General features: G+C 32.0%; 1 protein-coding gene across 2 annotated transcripts; it reads right to left on the bottom strand.

The window, feature by feature from the left end:
• Positions 1-8,261: 8,261 nt before the first annotated feature.
• LOC131001158 (non-specific lipid transfer protein GPI-anchored 5-like) lies at positions 8,262-9,217 on the bottom strand. 2 transcript variants are annotated; one of them, XM_057927433.1, is made up of 3 exons: positions 8,733-9,217; positions 8,616-8,648; positions 8,262-8,494 (listed from the first exon to the last, which is right to left on the bottom strand). In XM_057927433.1, exons 1-3 carry the CDS (start codon positions 9,034-9,036, stop codon positions 8,370-8,372), a joined length of 462 nt encoding a protein of 153 aa, XP_057783416.1. In that variant the 5' UTR covers positions 9,037-9,217; the 3' UTR covers positions 8,262-8,369. The 2 variants fall into 2 exon arrangements, with proteins under 2 accessions (XP_057783416.1, XP_057783417.1); XM_057927434.1 differs by lacking the exon at positions 8,616-8,648.
• Positions 9,218-10,971: the final 1,754 nt, after the last annotated feature.

The raw sequence follows: 10,971 nt of genomic DNA, 5'->3' as shown, positions 1-10,971 counted from the left end.
GACACGAAATCCTACTTGCTCTCTACTCTTTGAATTCTCTCTACTCCGCCGCCTAGCCAGCTTGGCCTATCTCCGCCTCCCATATTCTATTTTCACAACACTGTCACCGTTTCCACCCTCCGACGCCGCTTACAGCCTGGAGTAACCGCACACTCCAGCCTGCCTTTCTCTCTATTTCAATTCGTTTATCATTCTATTTGGCTATTCCGATACTGACTTGAGCGTCGGAGGCTCTACGGTCGACACCCCCACCCGGTGCTCAACCTAGGGCTCTTACGTGTTCTTGTGTTGACAGGTTGCTAGTGCCCAATCCATCCGGACGTGCAGACGTCAACTTCAATTGTAGATTTTAGCCTCTACACTAATTAACTAATGGACCTACCATACTTATTTTTAAAAATCTCAATACATTTTTCTCTCTCCACCAACTCACTTTATCTATTAATTACACATTTCTTAATCTCCGTTCCCAAAATAATGAGACATTTGTAATGGGACGAAGGGAGTAGTAAATAATCAATAAATAGATATTGCACTCGGCGAAATGTAGATAACTTGATTAAGTAGATCTTATATATGGGCTATAATATAAACTTCTCATCAATAGACTTATTTTACCTTTGCACTCGATTTTAGAATATATTTTAAATGAGACTGGATATATGGATTAGTGTTAAACCTTATCATATTCGTTTATTTATAATGTCTTCACGATAAGGACAAGATAACTAAATTCATGTCAAGTTCATATAACCTATTATCATTAATGATGTGGATGATATTATACTTTTTCTATTGGCTATGCCATCTAGCCCAATAGGAAGATATTGGGGCCGGAAAGTCCAAAATTTGTATGAAGGGAGATTTTGTAAGAGGTGGTGGACCGAAATACTGAAAAATCGATATATTGCACTTATTATACCAAAAAAATATCGAAATTATACCGAATTTTGGTAGGTATAGTACCATATCAAAAAGTTTATCAATATATATAGAAATAATATACTCGCATGACCATTTTGAAGAATGGAACACAATATTTGGCCACTAATTGAACAAACACAAAATCTGACCATTTTTTATGTTTTAGGACTGTTTTGCCCTTAATTAGGGCGGACCGGATTTGGGTCGGATTCGGGTTTACGTGCGAGTTAGACACGAATGACACTATTAGTGCCATTAGTGCCATATACTCAGTGTTGCATGAATGGTACTTATGGCCATATTAGTGTCATTTGTGCCATATGAATGGTACTTATGACCATATCAGTGTCATTAGTGTCATATACATTTAGATGAGTACACTTATATGACCATTTTGAACACTTCTCTGTAGAATTTAAATTATCCATTTAGGATTTAGATTATCATTTAGGGTTTAGATTCTTCATTTATTTTGCTACACGAATGATACTTATGGTCATATTAGTGTCATTAGTGCTATATACTATCTTATGTAGTGTTGCACGAATGATACTTATGGCCATATTAGTGTCATATACTTAGATTTTTTTTTTTTTGGTTTGGCACTTATGACACCCGCGCGCAAACCCGAATTCGACCCGAATCCAGTCTGCCCCTAATTAAGGGCAAACAGTCTTTACATGTAATAAATGGCCAGATTTTGTGTTTTATTAATTAGTGGCCAAATATTGTGTTTCCTTCTTCAAAATTGCTATTTCAAAAGCGCTCTCTCTCTCTCTCTATATATATATATATATATATATATATATATATATATATATATATAGCTATTTCAATATATACTGTTGTTTAGGTATATACCATGGAATATTTCAAACCGGTATGTTGTACCATTTGAAATAAATTATATATATATATATATATATATATGTGTGTGTGTGTGTGTGTGTGTGTGTAATTAGTGATAAATAATAATAAAAAATATAATTAATGACAACATACAAAATACTATACATATTTATTAATGGCTAAAAACATGAAGAAGATAATACATAATAATAATCATAATGAAAATAAGTTATATCTAAATTATTTAACTAATTAACTATGAGAATAAAATAATTATAAGTTTATAACTTATAATAGACGTTAAAAAGTAAACAAATTGAGTAAAAAGTAAAATAAGTTACATCTATATTATTTAACTGAAGAACTTTAAAAGGTAAACAAATATATTATATAAATATACAAGTAAGAGCTAAATATTTAAATCACACTATAGTAATAATTCTAGAATATTAACTGTAAATTTAGAGTAAGTTATATCTATGTTATATGAATAACTAACTATATAAAGATAATTATAAGTTATAAGTAGATTTGAAAAAGTAAATGGATGGAGTAAATACAGAACACACACAATAATTACATATTACATGATTTACTAAGTTATTAATGAAGTTTAAATATTAATATAGTCAATTAATTATAACATATAAATATATAAGTATATATGAGCTACCGATATATCTGTAGACTATAACTATAATTCTAGAATAAGTTGCATTTATGTTATATAACTAACTAACTGTAAGATTGTGAAAAGTAAATGAATGGGATAAATATAATTAAATGATTATTAAATAGAATAATATATAGACTATAACTATAATAGAATGATAAATATTCAACTTTTATGTATAATTAGAGTTGACATCCGTGTAATACACGGTAATAACTACTCCCTTCGTCCCATGATTCATGGCTCAAAACTTTTCGGCACGAGTATTTAGGAGAGTTAAAGTAGAGCTAAAAGTAGTAGGGACCACAAGATTAAGGTATTTCTTTCAACTATTTTATTCCTTAACACTTTTGCTTAATAAAGTGCTTTATACAATAAAATAAATAAAAATAATGGAAAATTCAGCCAAAAAATGGGGCTGGAACAGAAACGAAAATTTGCTCTTAACGGCGGACCAAATTCCATCGCCTACGCGGTGGCGCTCGACTCCTACGCCTGCCCTAAGTTCGGCGATGACAAATGGTTGGTGTTGGAAATGAGAGGATGCATGGCAACGGCGAGGCGGCTGTGGAGGCTTTGCGATTTGAAGGATCTAGGGTTTGGGGAGAAGGGGCGCCAGCCGCGCTAACTCTTCCCTTTTCTGGGCTTACACAACAATCCAAGCTATGGCTTCAACCGCCGCCGCGAACCCGCCAGGAAAACAGTGGAGGAGAGGTGGAGGCATGAGGCGGTGGATGGTGGAGGTGGAGGCGCTATGGCTTCAGCCGCCGCCGCGAATCTTAATGCCGGTGAGGCCAGCCCCTTTCTTGTGAAAATTAAGCTCTGATACAAAAAGCTCCAAATTACCAGAAATGAAGCTCCGATACAAAAAGCTCCAAAGTACCATAAATCAGGCTCTAAGAAAGAAATTCCATAAAAAAAAATTTGAGGCAGAGGTAGAACACGCCATGGAGGATAGAGGCGGAGGCGGTGGCCGGCAACTAGTGGAGAGAGCAGATGAAATTGACAGGGAGAGAGGAGAGAGCGGCTGAGAAGAGAGAGAATTGATGGGGTGAAAATCTGGGTAGAATTTAGAGTTTTATTCAACTATTAATTAAGTAATTAATCTACACCTAATTATGGCCCAAAAAAGAAACGAGCCAAGTAACATGGGACGGTTCAAAAAGGAATACGAGACATGAATAATGGGACGGAGGGAGTATTTAATAATAATAATAATAATAATTAAATTTGAAAAAAATATAAATATGACAACGTAATAGTATAAGAGTTTTAAAATATTTAATTTTATACAACATTCATAGTTGTACTACAAAAAGAATAGAGTACGTAGTACATTAATAAAATAAAAACTTTAATATTTCATAAAATTTTCAAAAATGAAAATTTGCAAATGTGCTGAATAATCATATTTACTATTTTCTCAAAGTCGTAGTTGTTTTTAATATATAAACATAGATATTGATATGTACACTTACATATATTTTCATATATTATATAGTATATATCTATTTTCATCATTTTCATGTATTTTTAATTTTATTTCGGTGACATATTTAATTTAATTTTTTAAAAGAATGATTGCATTTATTTTCATGAATATAAATAATGAAATTGTAGGAAAGAGAAAATAAAAGATAAAATGAGCATAGAAATAATCCTACAATTTTATGCTAATTGCAAAATTGCCACGATACAAATAATCCTTTAATTTCAGTTTACTTACAAAATTGCCACTAATTTAATTTAAAAGCAATTTGGAATTGATTTCAAATCAATTCCAAATTGAATGTTGATTTTTAATATCATACTAGTATGTGCCCGCTCGTGCGATGCACGACCATCATCGAAATTGAACGATAATTTAAATAAATAAATAAAAATGTTAAACATAATATATATATATATGTAAATATAAACATAAATGATCTCAATAAAAAATAAATTATTCACAATATAATCTCAATAAAAATATCAATCTGAAAACATTCGAATTTTCAATTATTGAAATAGCAATTAATTGATTTAATTGATAATGTGTATAAATTTATAAATAAATAAATTATGAAATATCAAAAGCAAGTATAGATGATAATGAGTATCATTATGGATCATATAATATTCTAAGATGTACAAAACTATTTATTTACATATAGTATAACTGTAGTTTAATATAGTTTTCGAATGCATATTTATGAGGTCATTTTGTTTATGCTCAAATTTTAAAATAAAGTTACAATGTATACATTTTTTTTTTCAATTGGAAAGTGAAAAAATAAAGGGTTTAACATGAGATATGTGTCGTTCATTTTCCAAAATAAAATGTATACAATTTCAGTAAATTTAAATAAATGTGCTACTAAAAAATTAAACTCTTCAATTTACTTTTATTTTTTATTTTTAAAGAAAATCGATAATGGTTCTCTAATTACTGATTTTCCAATGAGTAATTTTGAAGCTTAAAAATCCGATTTTTAAGATATACTATATATTAGTTATTTATCTACAAATTTATATTAATATAAAGTTGACCTTTAAAAAAAAATTAAGCTAAAGATTTCTAAAATGAACAAATATAAGTTTCATCATTGTAATTGCATTAAACTGATATAATAAAAATATAAATAGTAAAATATAAAAAATACTGATCTATAGTAAAAACATAAAAAATAAAATAAAAAAATATGGAAAAATGAATGAAAGAACCGTGAATTTTAAAAAATGAGAAATGAGAGAGGAGATGATAGAGGAGAGAAGAGAGAGGAGAGAGAAAAAAATAATTTGGTGACTTTAAACTATAATAACTTATTGGTTTTAAATTTATTTTTTATAATTTTTACATCAAATTAAAGATATCGTCGTTATCTTTAATTTAACATCCATATTGAATATTTTTTTATAAATTAAAGTTGATGAATTTAAAAGAAAATCAAATTGAATAAATATATTTGAATAGTGTTTTCTAAGTAATTAATATATTTTGTTGAATTAGTGTGAACGTGTGAAATGAGTTAGTGGTGTTAATAATTTTTTTAAACCTTCATATTAAAAGTATTATCAAAATTGTCATTCAAATCAATTTCAAATTGATTTGAAATCAATTTCTAATTGAAAACTGTTGTTTTAATATAGTATAGATAGATTCTATAATAAATTATATAGAAAACAAATTTTTGTAGCAATGGTACAGTGTAGGGAAAAAAAATATAATTAATTACATTATTTTTCTAATACTCCATCCGTCCCTGAAATAAGTTCATCTTTTTTCTTTTTGGGACGTCCCCCAAATAAGTTCCTCTTTCTTTCTTTCCATTTTTGGACAACTACCCCACTACTAATAATACTTTATTTATTCTTATTTTTCACTTTTTTACCACTCCCAACACTAATTATAACACTTTTTTCACCTTTTCACCACTCTCAATACTAATTATAATATATTTTTCTCCACTATCAATACACTTTACCATTTTTCCTTAAAACCCGTGTCGTCCCCAAAGAGGAACTTATTTTGGGGACGGAGGGAGTATAAATAAAAGCAATATCAACCAATAAATTACTTCCTATCTTTTTATTAAATTATTTAATACTCACTAAATCCTAGAATATAATTAAATAAAATATATTAATATATCACTTAACAATATATCTCATAAGAACTACATTTGGGTTGAAGTTAAAATAAAAACCTTCTTATCATGAAAATATGAGAATCTTTGCAAAGAATATATAGAATACTTGCACCTATGCACTAAAATATAATGTTATCATAGATGAATTACTTTATATATTAAATGCATTTACTTTATATCTTTCGTGCAAATACGTTATACATTTTTTTTTTTTTTGCAAATATATGTTATACTCCCTCCGTCCACCAAAAGTATGACACAATTATTACATTGGGCGTTCACAAAGATTATACCACTTTCCTTTTAAGGCAATGGTCCCACCATCCACTTTTATATTTTATCCTTACAAACACTCTTTATTTACAAAAAACCCATCCTAAATTCAATCTCAACCACACATCTCATAAAATGGTGGGATCATTTCTCCACTACATCAAAATCATCGCCAATTTTATTAAATCTTATGCCTAGCCAAAGTACCATACTTTTGGCGGACGGGGGGAGTACATTTTATGAAAAGGTGTTCACGTTATCGTGATAAAAAGATTTTTATTTGAACTCTTTCCTATATATATATAAAATATATAGTAGTATATGATATATATATATATATATATATATATATATGTATATATATATGACCGCTCCAATGAGACCCCATAATTTTAGTGAGATGTAGGGCACGATTTGGTGTTTTTATTTTATCATTCCTATGGCTAATATTGTATCTGGAGGGTGATTTTTTTTCGCAGGGTTCGAATCCTAGAGGAAGCATAATATTATAACTTTTGTTATTCATCAGTATATACTGCCTTGTTTTTCAGTATATATGTCTTATTCATTACCAATTTTTTAAATTTTATTTTTCATCAGTATATACATCTTGTTCGTTAGATATGCGTTTTGTTCATTAGTATTATATGTCTTATTCATTGTCCTCATGTTACACGAAAAATAGGGGGTCTCACTGGAGCGCGCTCCTATATATATAAGATTTGTAATAGAATACCACCCAACACCAACTCAATTAAATTAAGATGTGCATGAATAATATATACTCCCTCCGTCCCAATATTGTTGGTCACATTCTTTTTGGCACGGAGATTAAGAAATTGACTGTTATGTTTTAATTGAGTGTGGCCCACCAAAATTAATGAGTTAATTAAGAGACTTTCTTCTTCATCCACCGCCTCCCTCCTCCGGCGAAGTCACCGTCATCAACCACCCTCACCTCCGGCGAAGTCGACGGAATCAGCCACCCTCACCCTTAAACCAGAACACACCCCTCACCTTTTTCTCCATTCTCGCCGCCGCCATCGTTAGATTCAAGAGCACCACCCCCACCACTGTCGCCTTCCACAAATCCGCCAACAACCACCACCGTCGCCACCGCCAATTTGCACTAAATCTCCAAACCCTAAAAATCTCATCTTTCCAAATCCCAAAATTCAAAATTTCCCCCAAAATCGAGAGACGAACAATGGTTGAATTGAGAATCTGGGGATTTAGGGCTCGACCCATGTTTCAGTCTGTGAGGAGAGGTGAGAGAGAGAGAGAGAGTTGAGGAAGGAAACTGTGGGGATGAAGCCGACCGACCTCGCCGAAAATTTCAGAGGCGGTAGCGAAGGCCCTACTGGTCTGTCGCAAACAAATCCCACAAACGGAACCGGATTCAGAGGAGAACTTAAGGCTCCGACTCCAAATTTATAGAGATCAGGCGGCGGTGCTGGAGCTCAGAGGAGTGCTTAGGGCTCCGAATTTACAGAGAAGAACAAAAACGAGGGAAAGAGAGGTGAAGGGAAGAGTGAGAGGGAGAGAGCAAAGACGAGGGAGAGGGAAGAGAAAGGAAGGGCCGGCAGTCGGCGCTGCTGTCGGCCGCTGGAGAAGAAGAGAGAAGGGAGAGATTTTGTGTCGTGCGTGTGTTTTGTGTGTGTGTGTGTGTGTTTTTATTTAAATAGGGTTTAGGTTTAAGTAGAAATTTAAATTAAATTAATTAATTGAGCTTAATTAGATTAAATGTTTCCATTTTAAAAAAGTGGCCAACAATAATGAGACAGACCAAAAAGGAAACGTGGCCAACTTTAATGGGACGGAGGGAGTATTGTGTTACACACCTAAAGGGAGGCAGACGTGCATGAATCTCTAACACCCAAAAAAATAATAAAACAGAAAAGGACACGATAGACCATACATTTGTTCATAAATTATTAATGAATACATTTGTCTAAACTCTTCTTGAGATGGATACCCCTCACCAACCCCATTACCTTAAAAAGAAGTCATGAAAATGTTCAACAACTGCTGAAATTTAAAAACATAATATGAGCTGTGAAAAGAAGAAAAATAGCAAATAAAGTGCTAAATCTAATGGAGGCTGCATCGGAGGAGCCATTTCCAGGTGATGATGATCCACCCCCTGCATATAAATGTTACGATGCAACCACGTTATAATCACTGACCGTTCCTACGTTACTATAAATAAATTAACGTAATTAATGAGCCAAGATCAAATCTAATGAACATTTGGATGTTTTTACCTGAATTTGGTGTTGAACCGGGTGGAGAAGCAGCTATAATTTAAAAATGAAATAAATAAATGTAAACATCTAATAAGTTTTAATCAAGAAATGAATGATTTGAAGGAAATATGGTACCTTTGCAGTTGGGGGTTTGGACACTACAAGCTTTGGGGAGAGCTTGAGCTTGAGTTTGGTCGACACTCAATCCAAGAGTAGTGCTATTAATTACTTGACATAAGCACTCTGGTCGGGAGCGGGCCACGGTGTTCAGCTGCGCGCAGCACGCGGCGGAAGGGGCGGCGGAGGAGTTGCCGTAGTTGAGGCACGGCGACATGCTCACCACCACATTGGTGCAACCATCCGATTGCGCCGCCGCCCCGGAGGAAACTGCGGCGAGTATGACGAGGCTTGGGATCATTGAGAATTGTAGCTTTGCCATTTTCTGCTTCTTTTCTTCAAAATCCAGGAAAAGATATTGTGGTGTTTGATGAGAAGTTTGGTTGTGTTCATATTGGGGGTATTAGTCAAATGAAGAATTGGAGTTGGAAATGGGGGTTGGTTTGGGTTACCAAATATCTCCTACCCTTTGAATATGTGTCTAAGAATTTGAATTGGGATTCTTAATTTTTCTTTTTAATTTGAAGGTTTATTTGACCGTAAAATATTGAATTCCATCAAATTTTAATTTTGCATATAAATTTTAAAAGGTAATGTGGTAATTATTTTATTTTCATCAAATTCTAGTTTTACATACAAATTATAAAAGATAGCGTGGTAATTACTGAACTTTCTTCACATTATTATGATTTTGCATATAAAATTTAAAATGTTGTGTGATAATTATCGAATTATTTATTTGATTTGATTTTGCAATCACTTGAGATTTTGACTAAATTTAATGCTGACATAACTAGGTGAATAATTGACGTGGCATAATCGATGAGGGGATATAAAACGATGTAACATATGATGGCACACCGCAACCATTATCCGAAATTATATAAAATCATATCATTCGCCTAGCCATGTCAGTGGCGAAGATTAGCTTGAGGAATTGAGATTATGTACCTTGAGATTAGCTAGTGATGAAAGAAAAACTTGAAATGTACTGCTTACAAACTTGAGATCAGTTTACATTTATTATGTAGCATGAAGCCATTTACATTAATGGGTATGAAGTTCTTATCTGGAACTTATTATGTACGATAATTAAAATTGTAATGGATTCTAAAATACATAAACATAATTATTGTAAAGAACTTGTCATCAGATCGATCAATTCATTACACAAGGCTCGGATATTCATATACTACTTTAATTTACTTTCTAGGTGGTCAGAGCGGCGCAAGTAAACACAATGCTTAATTAGATTCGAAGTAGCTCAAACAAAAGTTAAGTTATGATTTCATCAAAAAAAATTAATTTATGATGATACGGGGGCCGCTCCAATGAGACCCCCTAATTTTAGTGAGATCTAGGGCACGTTTTGGTGCGTTTATTTTATCAATCCTATGGCTGAGATTGTATCTGGAGGGTGATTTTTTTTCGCAGGGTTCGAATCCTGGAGGGAGCAGAATATTTTAAATTTTGTTATTCATCAGTATATACTGCATTGTTCATCAGTATATACGGCCATATTCATCAGTATATATATCTTATTCATTACAAATTTTTTAAATTTTATTTTTCATCAGTATATACATCTTGTTCATTAGATATACGTTTTGTTCATTAGTATTACATGTCTTATTCATTGTACTCATGTTACACGAAAAATAGGGGGTCTCACTGGAGCGCGCCCCATGATGATATTATATATATTTATATATTTCTTAAAATTTAATCACATCCTCGAAGTCATTTTGCAATTAAAGTATTATTTTATACCAATTTTAATCAGGGCATTTCGGCTATATGTACTTCATCGAGCAAATAATCCTCTAAATTTGACAATAAAAAGGATCGGACAGGATGTCCGTTAATATATTTATTTAATCTTAATAAAATAAGATTTACATTAATAAATTCATAGGGATAATGCCAACAAAAGATTAAAATACTATATATTCTAATTTTATTTGTAATACTTTATATTACATGTCTAGTATTTTATATTTTTCATCTTAAAAAAAAATTCCTAACTCAAGAAACTCGTTTTGAGTCTGAAAGGATGACTAATCCATGAAACATGTGGTGAAACATAGAAAATAATAACTCAATTTGGTTAGACAACCTACATCTAGGAGCCTTGCCCAGGAAAAATTATTCACTATATGAAGTTAAGATATACAAAGATTTACACAATAAGACACCATATTACTTAGCCTATACATCTTCCCAAAACCTCATCAACGGTGAATAACTGAAAGCTATA

Source organism: Salvia miltiorrhiza, chromosome 8 (genome assembly GCF_028751815.1).
Source record: "Salvia miltiorrhiza cultivar Shanhuang (shh) chromosome 8, IMPLAD_Smil_shh, whole genome shotgun sequence".
Classification (NCBI taxonomy): Eukaryota; Viridiplantae; Streptophyta; class Magnoliopsida; order Lamiales; family Lamiaceae; genus Salvia; species Salvia miltiorrhiza.
The sequence above is the reverse complement of the archived record's forward strand: the minus strand, read 5'-3'. Positions and strand labels throughout refer to the sequence as shown.